General features: G+C 42.9%; 1 protein-coding gene across 3 annotated transcripts in view; it reads right to left on the reverse strand.

The window, feature by feature from the left end:
* Positions 1-20,786, reverse strand: part of TET3 (tet methylcytosine dioxygenase 3) — a 125,179-nt gene that overhangs the window by 25,305 nt on the left and 79,088 nt on the right. For all 3 annotated transcript variants that reach the window (XM_015112665.3, XM_028832371.2, XM_077959167.1), the window contains 2 exons: positions 9,728-9,818; positions 2,494-2,587 (listed from right to left, as the gene is read on the reverse strand). In XM_015112665.3, coding sequence (XP_014968151.2) covers positions 2,494-2,587; positions 9,728-9,818 — 185 coding nt within the window. The remainder of the gene's footprint in view (positions 1-2,493; positions 2,588-9,727; positions 9,819-20,786) is intronic.

A 20,786-nucleotide genomic window follows, 5' to 3' on the forward strand; every position in this document is an offset into this window, starting at 1 on the left:
TTCACTGTGGCCCCGAATCCTGGCCAGTCAAGTGTAGAACATGTGAGGCACACTGCTTTAAGCTGAAGGTATGGTTGGGGGCTAGGGAGAGGCTCAAAGAGGCACAAATCCTGGTTGGAAAACAAAAGCCAGGCTCTGGACACGGGACCAGGCAGGCAGGGTGGGGACATGCACAGGAGGCACTGGATGCCTGTACTCACCTGTGGCCACAGAACTGGCTCTGGGCTCATGACACTACACTGCCACCAAGAATAATCCATCCTTCTAAGGATCTGTGGGTCACTTTCCCCACAGGGCAGGAAGAAGGAGCACCCAACCCCTCTCCAACTTCCAAAGGAGGTGGAACTCTCTAAACCAAGTCCTCTTATCAAAAGACAGGGTATTTGGCAGCTCTGTAGCCAAAAGAAAACCCCAGAACTCCACCACACTAAAGGAGATGGCTAGGAAAAAAAAAAAAAAAAAAAAAGCCCTCAGCACTGCCATTTTCTTGCCACTACAGTAGTTCTGTGATTGACCACCCATTTGCTCCTCCCATTAAAAAAAAGGTATTTCCTCTCCTTTTCTCTTCATTCATCAGACATGGGAAGTCCTACCCTCTGCAAACACTATCAGCACCTTCTATACTCACCCACCAGGGCTCGGTGACACCCACGAGCTGTTCCCTACTTGAATGTAACTTCCAGTTCACTGCACCCCACGCACCCTGATCTGGGCATCCGTCCACAGACCCCAGAGCAATGGCATACTGAGGACCAAGTTCCTGCCCCTCCATCCTCCTGCCTTCCTCTCCTAGCCCCAGGAACTGGCCCTGCTCTCTAGGCAAACATGCTCTTCCCAGCCCTCAGTGGGGCCACATGAGCCCTGGGCAGGGCTTATTGCTTTACCACTGTATCCGGGGTCTAGAAATGCATCTTCTTTAATGCCACCCACAGGACCAGCTATTCTTTAAGGGGCCAACTATTTTGAAGCTGGAAAAGTCTCCAACTCTACCTATGCTCCAAGATCTTCATTTTTATGTCCAAGACTTTGGAATTCCTCAATGACTGCATGAATTAGCAGGAGAAAGTGGCAGCTGTCACTCTAGGGCTGACATCTTTTTTCTGATGGGTTCTCTGGGGAGGTTACACCCCACCATGATGAGCCACATCAGACTTCTCACCGCAATGACCACCTCTCACGACGGTGGGGGCAGCCTGCTTCTTCATACTTATGAATACATGAAGTGATTCCGGATTCTTTGGTTGTACATAATTCTGCAATGCTAACTAAAAATTGCTAAAAATAGTAAACTTGGTAGTTCAAGTTCAGACGCCTTTTATTTTCACCAAACACAAAGACACAAAGGCACAGAGTGTATACCAGGTAAAAACAGGCACATATGTCCTATGTATGTTGTAGCATATGTCAGAATTTCCTACAACATGCACGGATGGACGTACACTGACAGGGATAGTTATCTTACCCACCTCCCTCACAGCCAGCCATGGGTCTGTCCACCCAGCCCCTCTGCCTTTGCCCACACAATTCTCCTCACTGGGAATGCTTCCTCCCTCTCCTCAGCCTGACTAATAACGGACCAGTCAGTATTCATGGCCCCCGGCACGCCCACCTCGGGAAACCTAGCCTGAGCATTCCTCCTCCTCTGAACCACAGCATCAAGTCTGCCTCTCAATGACCGCAGTCTCCACGACTTTCTTTCATGTGTCTCTAGAGCACAAACAGGCTGAACACAAGGACGGAGCCCTCGTCTTCCACCCATACCCACTGCCCAGCACAGCACGAGGCTGAGCTTGCAGGCACCCGAGGAACCTGGCTGCTTCTCCTCAGCACTTGTTCTGCAGAGGCAGATGCTCTGCTATTTAAAGATCTCCCTGTGGACTGGGAGGGCAAGGTCAGAAGGACTCTGTTTGGTGACTTAGGGTCTGAGTCACTGATGTTCTCCTTGTGGAGATATCTAGGCTGCCTGGTAGGAAACTGCTTAGAAGCAGGGCAGAGGCAAGACTGGCCCACAGTGCTGCCCGGAGCCCTGGCCTCTTCCCTCAGGTTGGATCTCAGCATGCCAGCCTTCAGGTTTGTCTCTGGCTTCCAAGCAGCAGACAAAAGCACTGGCAGCTCCAGGGCATATGGAAGGGGACGAGGAGTCTGACAGTCCACAGTGGGGTCCACCATCGGGTCATGACAGCATCTCCAGCTTCCTCTTTCCTACCCCTCCGGCCCTGAGCCACAGGGACAGGATGAGCCGAGTGTGAAGACTAACATAGTTCCAAGGCCGGCCCAAGACCCGGGGACTGGCATTTAAACAAGATGAGGACAAATGGCTGAGGCTGGGGGAAATGACCCTAACCCTGAGCCAGATTCCAGCTCTAAGGCTCCCCTGGACAGCCAGCATGCTGTCTCCGACACACCCACCTGGCCCCCGCCCCTGCCCGCTCAGCTACACGCAGCAAGGGGAACCAGGCACAGCCGTGGCTCGTGAGTGGGCCCGACACTCACCCACTTTGCAATGGGGCAGCCGCGGGAGCTCTTTCCCTCCTTCCCCGTGTAGATGACCTTCTCGATCCGGATGGCTTTCCCCTTCTCTCCATACCTGAAGAGGGAGACAGAAGCCACCATTAGCACAGCAGAACCCCAAAGGAGAACAACTTTTGGTCAGAAGGCAGCCTCAGTGTGCTTTTGTTTGAGTTTCTGGTTGCTGTTGGGGCAACAGAAAAGAAAGAGAAAGGTTTAAATGTCATTTGGTACCTAAAGGCTCTGGAGACACAGTGGCCACTTCCAGGCTTCCAGGTTCACCTGCCCCTTCTCTGCTCCTGCCCATCGGGCCCCCTCTGATCCAGGGCAGAAGGAGAGTTGAGCAGAATGTCCCTGATTGTTACCTCCTAACTCCAGAAGGGAACTGAAACTAAAGGCTAAACACGGGCATTTGTATCTAGCCGTTAGCTGAGTCACCCTGAGAGTTAGCTATTTATAAAAATAACAAATAAAATAAATGGGGGAATCCTTATTATTCTCTTTGAATAATCCCCAGCTGACATTTGACCATGATGATGACAAACAGCTGAGGCTGGGGAGAAGTGGCTCTACTAAGCCCAAACACCAGCTCTGAGGTTCTCCTGGACAGTAAACACATCTGGTTCCTGTACATGCCACCTGCCCTGGCCCCCATACACACTCAGGGCATCAGAACCCCAGCTCTCCAGGACCGTCTAATCAACCACACTATATTCAAGATGGTGCAACTGCAGCCCCTGGAGTTGAACTGACTTATCCAAGGTCACACAACTACAAAGAGGCAGCAGTGGTCTAAGCACAGCCCTGGACGTCAGACAGACTGGGTTTGAGTGCCAGCCCTGCCATTTTCTTGCTATATAACTGTGGCCAGATTACTGAACTTCTCTAAGCCTCAGTTTTCTCATCTGTAAAATGGAAATTAAAATGGTCCCCACCTCCTGGGCTTGGTAAAGATCAAACAATAGTCCACAGGGAGTATATTATTTAAAGTACTTTGAAGTTCCTGGCATGAGGGAAGAGTCCAATAAACAGTAATTATTTTTAATAATGTAAAAAATCTTACAGAATCTTATTTTTAACAGTTTTTTAGTTTCAGGTGCAATGTCATATCACCTGCAGATAATGGCCATTTGCCACCCACTCCTTTCTATTCTTTATATCTCTAGCCTGACTCTTGTCTCTCTGAGACGGCCAGGTGCTTTTTTTTTTTTTTTTTTTGAGACGGAGTCTCACTCTGTCACCCAGGCTGGAATGCAGTGGTGCGATCTCAGCTCATTGCAACCTCTGCCTCCCAGGTTCAAGCAATTATCTGCCTCAGTCTCCCGAGTAGCTGGGATTACAGGCGCCCGCCACCACGTCCAGGTAATTTTTGTATTTTTAGTAGAGACAGGGTTTCACCATGTTGGCCAGGCTGGTCTTGAACTCCTGACCTCATGATCCACACGCCTTGGCCTCCCAAAGTGCTGGGATTGCAGGTGTGAGCCACGCATGGCAGGCCTGGCCAGGTTTCTGAAGGGCTTGCAGGCATCTCTGCTTACTTCCCAACTTTAACTGAAAATGTTTCCAACAATTCATCACTGAGCATGAAACTGGCTAACTTTGGGATAGAGACAGATATGAAGGGTGCTACTAAGAGTCTCCTGTCCTAAGGATTTTAATTAAGAATTATTTTTATAAAATGTATTTTTTTTTGAGACGGAGTCTGGCTCTGTCGCCCAGGCTGGAGTGCAGTGGCGCAACCTTGGCTCACTGCAAGCTCCGCCTCCCAGGTTTATGCCATTCTCCTGCCTCAGCCTCCTGAGTAGCTAGGACTACAGGCGCCCTCCACCTCGCCCGGCTAGTTTTTTTTTTTTTCGTATTTTTTAGTAGAGACGGGGTTTCATCGTGTTAGCCAGGATGGTCTCGATCTCCTGACCTCGTGATCCGCCCGTCTCGGCCTCCCAAAGTGCTGGGATTACAGGCTTGAGCCACCGCGCCCGGCCTATAAAATGTATTTTTAACATATAAGGAGACAGATGATTAAATGTTTTTTATTCGATCAATTAACAGCATACTATTTTAACAGCTTGTCTGAATCTAACTATCCTTGTATTTCCGTAATAAATTCAATTTGATCATGGCATGTTATTTTAATATACTATTTCATAGAGCATTAACGTTATCATAGCTTCTACAGTTCAGAATACACATATTCTTTATCTTATCCACTCCACTTCTAGGAATCTCCACCCCACAAATAACTGTACAAATGCACCAAGCTTTAGGAACAAGATAATTCACTGTCTCATCAACAACAGAAAAATGAAACAACTTACATGTCTACCATGAGACTGGTTAAATACATTATAATAAACCTCACCAAAAAAAACATCAATTTTCATGCAATGAAAAACCATGTCCCATCAAAAATGATTAGGTAGAATTGTATGTACTGACATGGAAAGAAATTAAGTGGGGGGAAAAGCAAGCTACAGACAGTGGGTATATTATAATGGACTACATTTGGTTTAAAACTTCTCTATATACATATTTAATACATTTATATCTGTATATATACAAATATCTTTGTAAATGTTTAGAAAATATTGAAAAATAACATCAAACTTTAGAGCTTTACTTATTCTTTAGACTTTTAAAGCCTTTGGTTCATTTTTGTAATTGAAAAAGAGAACAGAGTTTATAATTTTTTTAAATTAACTAATTAATGTTTTCAAACAAGCTCTTGTCAGCCCACAAAGATTTTTTTAAAATGCTGATCTAAGGTTCCTCTGAGTTCCATGTTCTCTATTTCACTCAAGATCTTAGCAAAAGGATGAAAAGTGTTTCTGATAATTACAACATTAAAATTCTAAGGCTCTGTTAGTCTCTTATAGAAAGTGTTTGGAGACAGGACTCAGGAGTTTATATAGCGTGGTCTAGATGAAGAGTTAAAGAATACATAATGCTGCTTTTGTCTGGTTCCTGGACAACTTTCATTTCAACAAGCATTTATCAGGAAGCCACCCATAAGGGCAGGGCCTGGGCCCCTGGTGTGTCCTGGAGATCTCTGTCGGGAGAACAGCCTGAGGTGACCATACTCCTCTCGCTGAGACGGAAGCACTATCGCGTTCCTCGCAGGAGGGTGAGCTGAGGACACTGCCACCGCTTTCCAACCAGGTCCTTCCCCACCATCCCGCCCCTGTGAGAAATGTGTCCTGCAGTGAACCTCGCATTAGACAAATAAAAGGGCCAAGCACTGTCTGATCAGCTAGACTTAAAAAAAAAACAACAAACAAAACAGAACTGTCTCTTTGTGTTTAAAGACAGCCAATCAACTCTCACTTTAGCTCTTTCTTCTTAAGTGCCTCACTTTTTGGCCTATCATGAAGAGGCCCTTCTAGTATTCAGATTAACTATCAGACCCTCAACTAAGTCTGCATAGATAGCCTGAAATCTTATTCTAAAGGATAACTAATCATCCAAGCCAATCATCTTATTCTAAAGGATAACTGGCTCTTCAAGGGTGGTCCCAGAGCCAGCAGCATCAGAATCCCCTAGAAATTTGGTAGGAATGGAACACAGATTCTCAGGTCCCATCCCAGACCTGCTGGGTCAGAAACTCAGGTGGGGCCCAGTCATCTATGTTTTAACAAACCCTCTAGAGACTCTGAGGCCCACTGAAATCTGACAACCACTGCTCTGAGGCTTTGCCTGTTCAGGATTGTCTCTATCACACAGTAACAAGACCAGTTTCCCCAAATCTCAGAGAACCTGCTAGCACAGTGTTGGTTCTTTGTTTCTAGAACAAGCTTTTAATGAACTCCTAGGCTGCAGAGAATCTCCTTCCCAGACAGAACACACAAGGCTCTGTGCTGTGCACCGGTCTCAGATACGGGTTTGGCAACTGACTCCAATTATCTATGAAGATAAGGACCTGGGTACCCACAAAGTATGAAGCTCATAAATAAGTTGGGAAATTTTAGGATCTGCTTTCAACCTTCCCCTCCTTTCTCCAAATCTTTACTGGAAAAGCTAAGAGAACCAGGTTTTCCTGATTTCAGTTTATTTCCCCTCCCTGCCTTCAGCCAACTCCTGACAGCAGAGCAGTCCTGAAGAGAAAGGGTTGAGGAACAGTCTAGGAAAAGAGACAGCCTAGACCTGCCATTCACAAACTATACCCACCATTCACAAACTAGATCCCTACCCAGGGGATTTGCATCAATCACTCATTACTCCCCTTGTTCCAGAAAGGATCTTATGAAGATATCTACAAGATAAAACTAACGAGTGATGAAATCAGAGTAAAGGGCAAAAAAAAAAGGTACGCTGGCATACAAAATACAAACAGTGGGATTTTGTGTGTATTTTTGAGAGATAAGCCTGGAATATCTTGTTATATGAGAAATCCAAAAAAGGCTTGTTAGGGTCATGTCAAAAACAAAACAAAATAAAACAAACAAACAAAAAAACCCAGAAGAATAAACCTGAATAGGTTCTATGGGCCAAAGATGAGAAATTACCTTCCTCCTGATGGGGTACACAAATCTGGCTCCAAGTTTACTAGCAGGCAACATAAAGATGGAACTGCAATCTGTTACATGATTTGCAAGGTCCTTAAGATAAAAATAAACCAGTTGCTAAGGAAAAACACAAGTATTCCTGGTCTTGAGAGGAATTCCTCCCTTGGATCAGTTTCTGAAGAATCTACAGCTGGCTGTTATTTTTAAAGCAATCAGGGGGGGAAAAAAAGACGTATTTCAACCTTATCTTACCAAATTTCAAAGATCTCTTGATCCTTGTTTCAAAATACTTTTCTATAATGAAAAGTTGTTTAAGAGAGCTGTCTGGAAATCTTATAAAATTGTTACCTCAAAATGCCCCAGAACAAAAAACCTGCCCCAGATCAAACTTGTACATTTGACTCCCCTGCAGCAAATGATAGTGTCAGGATTCCTTACAAAAATCACTGGCCCAGAAGCTGCCTGGTCTAATCTGCAAACCACAACACACAGGGATGTGAGCACATGCAGGCAAGCATGACAACACTTACACAGCTTCAAATCTGTCTTATGCTCATTGACTCAGAAGTGCCCTCATACCAGGCTAGAATTTACAGATTGGTGAATATAAATGTTCCAGATGGTCTAGGAAATTAAGAGTGATGACTGTAGATCACTGTCCTCCATGTATCTTGCTTTTCATTTATTCAGAGAAGCTGTTGTAGTCATTCAGTTCAAAATCATGTTCTGTGCTACACAGACAAGAGTATCTGGCTCCTTGCCAGGCACGGTGGCTCATGCCTGTAATCCCAGCACTTTGGGAGGTCAAGGCGGGCGGATCACCTATGGTCAGGAGTTCGAGACCAGCCTGGCCAACATGGGGAAACCGTCTCTGCTAAAAATACAAAAATTAGCCGGGAGTGGTGGCGCATACCTGTAGTCTCAGCTACTCGGGAGGCTGAGACAGGAAAATTGCTTGAAACTGGGAGGTGGAGGTTGCAGTGCGCCGAGACCATACCACTGCACTCTAGACTGGAGGACAGAGCAGATTCCATGTCAAAAAAATAAATAAAAAGTATTTTGCTCCCATGGTCAGACAAAATCTGGTTCCCAAATCTGCAGCAACTCTAAGCCACGCAGCTTTTCACGTATTTGTATGTATATGTATGGGCAAGCATATGCTTATGTCTACATCATCTTAGCTTTTATTACTAAAATACTAACGCGGCCGGGCGTGGTGGCTCACGCCTGTAATCCCAGCACTTTGGGAGCCCGAGGCGGGTGGATCATGAAGTCAGGAGATCAAGACTGTCCTGGCTAACACGGTGAAACCCCGTCTCTACTAAAAATACAAAAAATTAGCCGGGTGTGGTGGCGGGTGCCTGTAGTCCCAGCTACTCGGGCGGCTGAGGCAGGAGAATGGCGTGAACCTGGGAGGCGGAGCTTGCAGTGAGCTAAGATTGCATCACTGCACTCCAGCCTGGGCTACAGCATGACTCCGTCTCAAAAACAAAACAAAACAAAAACTAATGCTTGTTTGAAAAAATGCAATTAGTGCATTTGTCTGTGAGGTAGTTAATGACTGTCTACCTTTTCTGTAGTACTCATGACAAGCACTAAGTCTTTCCACACATCAATTCAGTTTATCCTCATGACATTCCTACAGTCTTTTTATCATCAACTCTATTTTGCAGATAAGAAAACTGAGTCACAGAAGAGCAGAACAACTTGCTAGAGACTCAGCAGTGAGTGGCAGGGCCAGGACTGGGCCTCAGTCTGGCTCAAGTCCCTGCTCTCAGCCCCGGAGCCACAGACTGGAACTCAGAGAGTTTACTAACTGCTGTGGACATGCACATGGGTTTCCAAGTCTCCATCTATATGAACTGCTCAAAAACCACAACTAGTAAACAGAAACCCTAGAGTCCTGAATTTGAACTGGGAGTGTCAATATAAACTCATGATGTATGTAATCACTAAGCAATAACAAGAATGAAAAATCCATAGATTCAACATAGCTCTTTCTACTTAAGCAGCCTAAAAACAATGAACAACCCCGTGTAGTCATGAGTGCCCCTAGTAGGCAGAGTCTGTTTTCTAAATACTTTTTCCTCCAAGAAAAAGAACCGGGACTTCTTGGATAAATGTACAACGTGAACCCAGGATATCTTGTCATATGAGAAATCAAGAAAGTTATGAAAGACTCCTATGATCCTGTCCAAAGGATTTAGGGGACAACCTGAGTAGGTTCCCACTGGTCAGGAGTGAGACATGACATTCCTCTTAGGGGAGGTAAAAAATTCTACCTATGAGGCAGTTTTGGAAAAAAAGGAAAAACAACCTGATCCCAATCAGGGCTTTTGGTCTAACCACCAATTTACAGGACACAGAGGCATGCGAAACATTATAAATGACACCACAATACCACGGGAAAGCTGTCAGCAAAATTCAGGCTGTAGGAAACTAACTCTACAGGACATAGAGCCATATAACCATGTTTCTTCAATAAAAACATTTCAAGATAGAGAGAAACAGGGGTACATGAATTGTGCAGACCTACAGAATGAAAGAAACCCAGAAACAATGGAAGTGAGGATCCCACAGTCAGCCTTCCATAACCCAGTTATCAGGGCTTCCTTTCTGTATGCTTTCTATTACAAGGCAATGAAAAATGAGAGGTGCTTAATATCCACGTTCCATTAACAGCACACCCGTTTCTCCTTGGACATCTGTGTATCACTCACCGCTCCTCCATGAGTTCCCGGATAGAGGCGACTGTGGGGCCAGATCCCAGGTGAGTATAATATGGACCTTCATCTTTCTCCACTATTTGTTCTGCAGAAACACAAAGAGTAAACATTTTTGGAATATTAATTAGTCAATATTAATTTAGAAAGGCAAACCACCAACAGGAAAGTTAACAGGCATGCTAGAAAACAGGAAACCCACATGCTTATGAACATGTGAAAAGGTGTTCAACTCCAGTAGAAATCAGGAAATACACATTAAAATCACAATAAAACACCATCACACATGGACCAAATTGGCAAAAATTTAAAACTCTGATAAAACCAAGTGCTGTCTGTGATCTAAGCACTTTGGGATTCCGCCTACCAATGTCCAATGAAGCTAAAGAGTTGCATCCTGCATGACCCAGTAATTCCATTTCTAGACACACACTCAAGACCAGCGGTCAGCAAGCTACTCTCCTCCAGTGAGCCACCGCACCCGGCCAAAAACATTTTGTTAAGTGACAGAAGCCCTCCTGGGTAAATACCCAACCAAACTGAAGACAGAGGCTCAAACAGATACTTGTATGCCAATGTTCAGAGCAGCATTTATTCACCACAACTAAAAGGTGAAAACAACATAACCATCCATCAGCAGGTGGTTGGATATATGAAATGTGTATGTCCATATGACGGAATATTAGCCAAAAAAGGAATGAAGTTTTGATACATGTTATTACATGGATGAACCTTAAGAACATTATGCCAAGTAAAAGAAACCAGACACAAAGGACAAATACTGTAGGATTTCACTGATATGAGTTATCTAGAAGAGGCAGGTTCCTGGAGACAGAAGGTAGATGAGAGGTTTGCAGGGGCTGGGGGGAGCAGGAAATAAGGGGTTATTGCTTAATGGGACAGAGTTTCTGTTTAGGCTGATGAAGTTTTGGAAACAGATAGTGATGACAGTTGCACAATATTGTGAATGTAATTAATGCCACTAAACTGTACACATAAACATGATCAAAATGGCAAATTTAAGTTATACATACTTTACCACAATTTAAATAAAAGAAGTTCTGATACATGCTACAATATGGATGAACCCTGAAAACATTTTTTTTTTTTTTGAGATCGAGTTTTGCTCTTGTTGGGGTGCAGTGGCGTGATCTCGGCTCACTGCAACCTCCGCCTCCCAGGTTCAAGTGATTCTCATGCCTCAGCCTCCCAAGTAGCTGGGATTACAGGCATGTGCCACCACACCCGGCTAATTTTGTATTTTTAGTAGAGACAGGGGTTTCACCATGTTGGCCAGACTGGTCTTGAACTCCTGACCTCAGGTGATCCACTCACCTCGGCCTCCCAAAGTGCTGGGATTACAGGTATAAGCCACTGTGCCCCACCAAAAACATTTTGTTAAGTGAAAGAAGCCAGATACAAAACAGGTCACACATTGTATGCTTCCATTCATATGAAATACTCAGAATAGGTAAATCTATAAAAACAAAAAAGCAAATTGGTGGTTGTTGCCAGAGGCTGGGGGCTGGGGGTGTGTGGGTAGGAATGAGGAGTAACTGCTTAATGGGTACAGGGGTTTTTTTTTCCGAAAAATTTTAAATATTTTAAAATATCATGAAAATATTTTAAAACTGGAGGGAGATGTGGTTGTATAATATTGTGAATGTACTAAATGCCACTGAATTGTTCACTTTAAGATGGTTAATTTTATGTGAAGCTCAACTCAACTTGTAAAAAGGAACAAACCATTCATGTAACAACACGGATGAATTTTAAATGAGTTTTTCTAAGTGAAAGAAAATAGACCCAAAAGGCTACATAGTAGCTGCTTTGGAAAAGAGTGATCTGGCTGGATATTAGGAGGCTAAAAACAAAAAAACTCTACACACAGTGTGCACCTACTGTACTACAGCTGGCAAGTTTGCTTCATATCTAAGATACGACAATTACATGTAATAGAGTATCCTACACTGGGTCCTACGACAGAAAAAGGACCATTGGTGGAAAAACTAATGAAATCCAAAAAGTCTGTAGTTAACAGTACTGTACCAACATTAATTTCTTCATTTTAAATATACCATAATTACGTAAGACATTTACAAGCAAGAGAAGGTATATAAAGTATATACAGGAACTCTCTGCACTAACTTCGTAACTCTCCCATAAATGTAAAATTATTTCAAAATAAAGTATTTAAAAAGTAAAAGAAAAAAACAGACAGTGAGCCATAATTTGCTGATCCTTAGGAGAAATCATAGTCACACACATTAAATCCCACATACAAAGATTTTCACATCAACACAGTCTGCAAGAGTCAAAGCTGTAGACAGCCTGCTGTGGACTGAATGTTTGTGTCCCTCCCAAATTTGTATGTTGAAGCCTAATCCCCAATGGGATAGCATTTGGAGGTAGGGCTTTGGGGAGGTAATTAGGGCAAGAGGGTGGCACCCTCCTGAATGGGACTAATGTCCTTATAGGAAGGGATACCACAGAGCTTGCTTCCCCTTCCCTCTCCCCTCCTGGCTATGTGAAGATACAGCGAGGAGGTGGCTGTCTACATGCTAGGAGGGGGCCCTCGATGGACACTAGACCTGCTGGTGCCTTGATCTTAGAATTCTCAGCCTCTAGAGCTGTGAGAAATCAATGTTCACTGTTTAAACCACCCAGGCTATGGGATTTTTTTTTTTTTTTTCTAGAGACAGGGTCTTACTCTGTTGCCCAGGCTGGAGTGCAATAGCACAATCACAGTTCACTGCAGCTTCCACCTCCCAGGCTCAAGTGATCCTCCCACCTCAGCCTCCTGAGTAGCTGGGACTACAGGTGTGCACCACCATGCCTGACAAATTTTTGTATTTTTTGTAAAGACAGGGTTTTGCCATGTTGCCCAGGCTAGTCTCCAACTCCTGGGCTCAAGCAATCTGCCTGCCTCGGCCTCCCAAAGTGCTAGGAGTACAGGCTTGAGACACTGGGACTGGCTGGTATTCTTGCTAAAATAGTCCAAATAAAGACACAACTCGTAATTCAGCAACAGTGGAATGGATTTCTCTTGAAATGCAGTAGTCATATTATGGAATATATTCAGCAATGAAAATCAGAAACCTGCAACAGCATGGTTGACTACAACAGCACCGTGAGTGAAAGCAGCACAACACAGATGATATGGTCTAGCTGTGTCCCCATCCAAATCTCATCTTGAATTGTAGCTCCCATAATTCTGTGTTGTGGGAGGGAGCCGGTGAGAGAGAACTGCATCATGGAGGCAGTTTCCCCCATACTGTTCTCATGGTAGTGAATAAGTCTCAGGAGATCTGAAGATTTGATAAGGGGAAACCCCTTTCACTTGGCTCTCATTCTCTCTCACCTGCTGCTATGTAAGACATGCCTCTTACCATGATTGTGAGGCCTCCCCAGCCATGTGGAACTGTGAGTCCATTAAACATCTTTTTCTTTATAAATTACCCAGTCTCAGGTACGTCTTTATCAGCAATGCGAAAATGGACTAATACAGCAGAATACAGTTAAGATTCCATTTAAATGATATTCAATAACAGACTCAAACTATACTAAGAGATCCATACATAGTGAGTAAAAACTACTAGGTTGAAATATGAAATTGCAGACAGTCAATGATTTTTGACCTATCAAAAATGATAATTTTATATGGTTCAACTTCATACAAAGAAAAGCAGGGAAATTACTGTCACAAATGTGGGGAAAAGAAAGATCAGACTGTTACTGTGTCTCTAGAGAAAGAAGTAGACATAAGAGACTCCATTTTGTTCTGTATTTGAGATGCTGTTAATCTGTGACCCTACCCCCAACCTTGTCCTTGCAAGAGACATGTGCTGTGGTGACTCAAGGTTTAATGGATTTTGGGCTGTGCAGGGTGTGCTTTGGTAAACAAGTGCCCGAAGGCAGTATGCTTGTGAAAAGTCATCATCATTCTCTTAATCTCAAGTATCCAGGGACATGTACACTGCCAAAGGTCGCAGGGACCTCTGCCTAGGAAAGCTAGGTATTGTCCAAGGTTTCTCCCCATGTGATAGTCTGAAATATGGCCTCGTGGGAAGGGAAAGACCTGATCGTCCCCCTGCCTGACACCTGTGAAGGGTCTGTGCTGAGGAGGACTAGTATAAGAGGAAAGAAGGCCTCTTGGCAGTTGAGATAGAGAAAAGCATCTGTCTCCTGCCCATCCCTGGGCAATGGAACATCTCAGTGTAAAACTCGATTGTATGTTCTGTTTACTGAGAAAGGAGAAAACCGCCTTAGGGCGAAAGGTGGGACATGGAGATGTTTACATATGCATATCAAGGCACAGCACTTTTCCTTAAACTTATTCATGTCCAGAGATCTTTATGCATATGTCTTACTGCTGACCTTCTCCCTACGATGATACTATTATCCTGCCACTTCCCTTTTTCTAAGATGGTAAAGATAATGATCAATAAATACTGAGGGAACTCAAGAGACCCGTGCAGAGACCCGTGCCGTGCAGGCGTGGGTCCTCTGTATGCAGAGCGCTGGTCCCCTGGGCTCACTTTTTCTTTCTCTATACTTTGTTTCTGTGTCTCATTTCTTTTCTCAAGTCTCTAGTTCCACCTAACGAGAAACGCCCACAGGTGTGAAGGGGCAGGCCACCCCTTCAACAAAAGTTAAGAGAATGGTTACTTCTGGGGGATGGAAGAGGAATGTGGTTAGAAAGGCATACAGGTCTAGGCATGGTGGCTCACACCTGTAATCCCAGCACTTTAGGAGGCCGAGGGGAGAATCACTTGAGTCCAGGAGTTTGAGACCAGGCTGGGCAACATAGTGAGACCTTGTCACTACAAAAAAACAAACAACAGTAAAAACCTAGCCAGGCTTGTTGGTATGTGCCTATAGTCCCAACTACTTGGAAAGCTGAGGCAGGAGGATCACTTGATACCAAGGAGTTCAAGGCTGCAGTGAGCTATGATCACACCACTGCACTCCTGCCTGGGTGATAGAGCAAAGACCCTGCATCAAGGATCAAGGAAAAAAGATAAATAAACAAGAAAGGGCATAGAGGTGACTCCTGGGGGACTAGAAGTGGCCTATTTCTTGATCCAGGTGGTGGTCACACAGGTTCATTTTACAAAATTTCATTAAGCTTTACATGAATGTTTTGGGTACTTTCCTATGTATACAAATCACAATTTTTTAAATGTAAAAAATAAATTAATTTCATACCTATTTTATTCAGATCATTATGCTCAACTTTATGGGGCATACAAGATAGAATAATACCTGACTGTTGCCTTTTAAAAGTGTATGATCTAGCCAAGCAGACAAGACCCACACATAAGATACCTCATGGCACTTCCTATCAATAGGGGAAGATAAAACTTGCAATGCATAGTGTTAGGACAACTGGGGGAAAAGAGTTTGATCCATACTTAATACCTTAACCCCCAAATCCATTCCAAATGGCTGAAAGATTAAAATACAAAAAAATTAAACTATACAATACACATGCTAGAAGGAAAAAAATGGAAATTTAAAAAAATAATCAGGAAGAAGGGTCTTTAAGTATGACATACAATTCCGAAGCCACTCCCAAAAACAAATAAATTAAACCCTGATAAATCAACTAAAGAAAAACTTAGTAATAACTACTGAAAGTCAAGCTGAAAGACAAACATCACACTGGGAAGAGAGATCTGGAACTGACATCAGTCAAAAGGCTAATTTCCTTAATATAACAAGAGCTACTACAACTAAACAAGGTCAACAACACAAGAGAAAAATGAAAAAAAGATACCAATGGTTCTCGAAAAATGCAAATGGCTCAAACACGCATAAAACTACAATGAGATGTCATTATCCCTCTTTCAGAGGAGTCCCTACCAAAAAGTCTGATAAGTCACTGTGTGGGTGAGGATATAGGCAGTATAAAGAATAATTTAGCAATACATTAAAATGACAAATGCATAATCTGTTTGAACTAGCAATTTCAAAGAATTTCAAATTCCTCAAAAAATTTATTTCTAGGCATTTGGTTATAATTGTATATGTAAAAAAGGACCTATGTAACAAGAACACTCACTATATCACTGTTTGTAATGGAAAAATATCAGAAATAACCTAAATGTCCATTATTATGGACTAGTTAAATGCATTACAGCATATCCATATAATGAAATATTGAGCAGTTGTCAAAAGGAATTAAGTAGCTTCAGATTTACTGACAGAAAATGACCTCCAAGATATTTTAAGTGGGAGAAAAAAAAATTTCAGTACAGCATGTATAAGATGCTACAGTTCGTTTACACACAATCACACATACATTTGTACATAACACACATGTACAAGCATAAAGGTATATACATATGTCATTATGAACTCTAAGAGCAGCAGAGTAAAAGCAAGTTCAGTTGCTTTTACTGAGTTCAGTTGCGTTCCAGTTAAAAAAGAAAAAAACAAAAACAAAAACAAAAACAGCCATGGAGTGTACAGCCAAGCAGATGACCTGATCGAAGTGGCTTGCCACTGACGGCGTCGACTCATGGAGGCAGCTCACTCCTCCCTACTGTCCTGGGTCAGGCTCTTGCCTCAATTATCGCCATCGTCTCCTAACAGTTGGTCTGAGCCCTCCTAAGTCATCCTACCCAATACCACCAGTTATGTTCCCCAAACAGAAATCTGTTTACATCACTTTCCACTGATGATGCCACACTGGACAGACGACACAATCCAAATTTCAGAACGTGGTCCACAAAGTCCCCACCATACCATCTCCACACACCTCCCTGCCTTGCAACCTGTCCCAGCCACCAGGGGCTCTGCTACACAACCACTTGGTACCCCACATCCTTAAATATGTTTTCTCATTGACAACAGAGCCTTTCTGGATCTCTCCTTTTGGAAAAACTCATTTTTTCCCCCTCTTTCCTTGCAGCTCCAGCTCAAAGAAAGGGCCTAGTTTAAATGCCACTTTTTCTGTGAAGCCCTATTGAACTTTCTCAGGCTGTTTTCCCTCTGGACTTGTAGAGCATCTTATATACAATGTCAATTATCGAGGCATGTATATATACATTATATACTTGTTATGTAACTGTTAATGTGGCACAGAATAACAAATGCAGATCTTGCAGACAGAAACCTGGGCAACTACAATGGTTACCTTCCCAACCTCTCTAATCCTCATGCCTCTATGCGTAAAATACACAAAGGGCTTAGCACAGTATTTGGCACATAATATAAGCTCAATAGGCAGCTGTTGTCTAAGCTCCACCAAACAAATTATGTGACTGTGGGCAAATTACACAACCTTTGTGAGCCTCAACATAGTTAAAATAATGTTTTTACATAATAGGATTGTTGAAGATTAGATGAGATGCAAGGTACCAGTGCTTAAACATTTCATGAATGAGTATATTCAACTAAAGAGTTAGAAATGACTCATTCCAAATAGGCACTATTTTGAACCATAAAATGGAATTACAGAAGGATGCATGTGAAGAGGTAGGGAGAGGAGAAGGCCAAGGGAGAGCAAGGGGGAGGGAGAGGAAGAGAATATGAGAATGTGGGTGCTGGAGGCAGTGGTCTGAACTCTTTATAGGTGCTAGGAGACCACATGGTATACAGAAAATAGAACACAAGAATATGCCAGAACTTCTGGGCTTTGTTCCAGTTTCTATTGTCTGGAGAAAATTCAAAGTAACAAACTGACTGCAGGGTCTTATGCTGGGAACAGAAACATCATGTAGCTTTTGCTGATCATCTTCTGCCTAACTCACAAAAACTCAAAACTTACTTATGGTTAAGGTCAGAGAAAGGAAATTTTCAAGAAGGCACAAACTAAATCTTAGCAACTCCATCCCAATAGCTGGAAAACAAGACACGAAGATCTAAAACCAAGACAACCTAGAACTGGCTGGTCAGGTTTCTCTGGGAAGGCCACTAAAACACAAAGGGCAGAGAAAGCTCCAAGTGCCAAACAAAACCAAAGCCACTTTCAGCAGTTTACAGGGCAGCCCAAGGAGTCTCTTAAAAGCATTGTTTCTTTTACTTATGTCTCCTCCTGAGTATAAGTCTGTATAAGGGAGAAGATATTCTAGAAAAGAGATTTGACAACAAAGTTGCTGACTTACAAAGTTATAAAACTAGTATACATGTACAAATTATCCTCATATAACATATGATAGATATTATATTATCTTCTGTGCATGCATATGTGTAACATATATATACACTACCACCATCAATTTCTTGTTATGTAAATGTCTCATTTTCATATAGTTTTCATTTTATATATTGAATAAATGTTATGTATGGTACTTAAAGGATCCTGAGCTAGGAACTAAGATTAAGTATCTTATTAAGTATAAGATAAAGAAGATATAAGTGTAAAAATCAAAGAAGTAAAACCTATATACTGTTAAATTCGAATTATAAATATCAGGTCCTGTCCACTTGAGAAACACAAAAGTAGCTGTAAGTACCCCTAGCTCTCTGGTTTTGATTTTTAAACACCATTATCCTTTAAAAGGAAACAGGTGGGCCGGGCGCGGTGGCTGACGCCTGAAATCCCAGCACTGTGGGAGGCCAAGGCAGGCGGATCATGAGGTCAGGAGATCGAGACCATCTTGGCTAACACAGTGAAACCCATCTTTACTAAAAACACAAAAAATTAGCAGGCTTAGTGGCGGGCGCCTGTAGTCCCAGCTACTCAGGAGGCTGAGGCAGGAGAATCACTTGAACCTGGGAGGTGGAGGCTGCAGTGAGCTGAGATCATGCCACCGCACTCCAGCCTGGTGACACAGAGAGGCTCTGTCAGGAAAGGAAAGGGAAAGGGAGGGAGGGAGGGAGGGAGGGAGGAGGGAAGTAGAGAGAGAGAGAGAGAGAGAGAGAGAGAGAGAGAGAGAGAAAAGAAGAGGCCAGGCGTGGTGGCTCATGCCTGTAATCCCAGCATTTTGGGACGCCGAGGCAGAGGGATCACAAGGTCAGGAGATCGAGACCATCCTGGCCAATATGGTGAAACCCCATCTCTACTAAAAGTACATTAAAAAAAAAAAAAATTAGCCAGGCTTGGTGGTGCGTGCCTGTAATCCCAGCTACTCGGGAGGCTGAGGCAGGGAAATTGCTTGAACCCGGGAGGCAGGGATTGCAGTGAGCTGAGATCGCACCACTGCACTCCAGCCTGGCAAAAGAGCAAGACTCTGTCTCAAAAAAATAAAAAGAAAAGAAAAGAAAAAGAAAGAAAGGAAAAAAAAGAAAGAGAAGGAAAGAAAGAGAGGAGGAAGGGAAGGGAAGGGAAGGGGAAGCGGAAGGGGAAAGGAAGGAAGGAAAGGAAAGGAAGGAAGGAAAGGAAAGGAAGGAAGGAAAGGAAAGGGAGGAAAGAAAGGAAAGGAAAGGGAGAAAGGAAAGGAAAGGAAAGGAAAAAGGAAAGGAAAGGAAAGGGAAAGGGAAAGGGAAAGGGAAAAGAGAAGTCAGGTGACCAAGCCAAAAAAAAAAAAAAAAAAAAGAAACCAGGTGGCCTTGGAGAAATGGTTAATTCAAGGTCTGAGGCAGGAAAAGTATGATGTGCCCTGGATATTTCTTGCTGAACAAAAAGCAAAGAAATGATCAAAGAATGATCTGGGGTGAGGTATATCCAAAGACCACAGGAGCTGGCCTGAAGGGGCATCCCACTAGCCAAATTTGGGACAATCTGAGCAAAAAGAACGCCTGTAACTAAAACACATTAAATATATAAATATTCATTAGGCCATAATAATGATTAAAAAAGAGAAAAGAGAAAAAAATAACAAACACTCCATTGTCCTTGAAGATGATTATTCATTTCATTTTCATTTCAACTGCTATAATATGCATAGTTTTTATGAGTTACCACTTAAAGTTAAACCTTGTCACTTAAACCATAGCAATACTATACATAATCACTTTCACTTTTGATCTCATATTCATTGAAAAAGCTTTTAGACTTGCTTAGATAGATATATCTTATATATCACCATATATACATAAAAAGAAAAACATAAGCTAAATACAGTAAATGTGTTGCATGTTTTCCAAGAATACAGTTGACTCTTGAGCAACACAGAGGTTAGGGGCACCAACTCCCAGTGTGGTTGAAAATCTGCATATATCTTTTTGGCTTCCCTGAAACTTTACTAATAGCCTACTGTTGACTGGAAGTCTTACTGAAAACAGCTAATTAATACATAGACTAGTATCTACATATATTTTATGCATTTGTGACATACTTACCATTTATTAAGAATTTTTTTCAATATTTCTAGGCTATGTATTTTGTCAGTTTTTTCAAATTTTTTACAAATCTCCAAAAAATGTTCCAGTATATTTATTGAAAAAAAAATCTGGGCCAGGCGTGGTGGCTCGTACCTATAATCTCAGCACTTTGGGAGGCTGAGGTGGGCAGACTGCTTGAGCCTAGCCTGGGCAATGTGGTGAAACCCCACCTCTACCAACAAACAAACAAATAAACAAAAATTAGGCAGGCGTGGTGGCACGCACTCCAGTAGTCCCAGCTACTCAAATGGCTGAGGTGGGAGGATCACTTGAGCCTGGGAGGCAGAGGTTGTAGTGAGCGGGGATCACACCACTGCATTCCAGCCTGGGAGACAGAGTAAGACCTTGTCTCAAAAAATTAAAAAAAAAAAAAAAAAATGCTCAGAAGCTTAGTTCCATGTTTCTACACACAATAACTTTGTTTCAATACTGAATCACACTGTACTCTTTTTGAAGATAATTTAAACAGTATTTAATCTTAACACACATAATACTAACAATATTCATAACTCACCGAGATAACAATATGAAAAGCTGTGACCAAATTCATGCATGTATATGGTGCCATAATGGCTGCCTGGCCAACAACTAGTATAAGACATCATTGATTATAAGCTATATCCTGACTTCGGAGAGCTTCGAGATGTTTTTAAGTAGTACAAAGCCACATATGGCCGGGCGCGGTGGCTCAAGCCTGTAATCCCAGCACTTTGGGAGGCCGAGACGGGCGGATCACGAGGTCAGGAGATCGAGACCATCCTGGCTAACACGGTGAAACCCCGTC

This window comes from Macaca mulatta, chromosome 13 (assembly GCF_049350105.2).
Source record: "Macaca mulatta isolate MMU2019108-1 chromosome 13, T2T-MMU8v2.0, whole genome shotgun sequence".
In the NCBI taxonomy this organism is placed as follows: Eukaryota; Metazoa; Chordata; class Mammalia; order Primates; family Cercopithecidae; genus Macaca; species Macaca mulatta.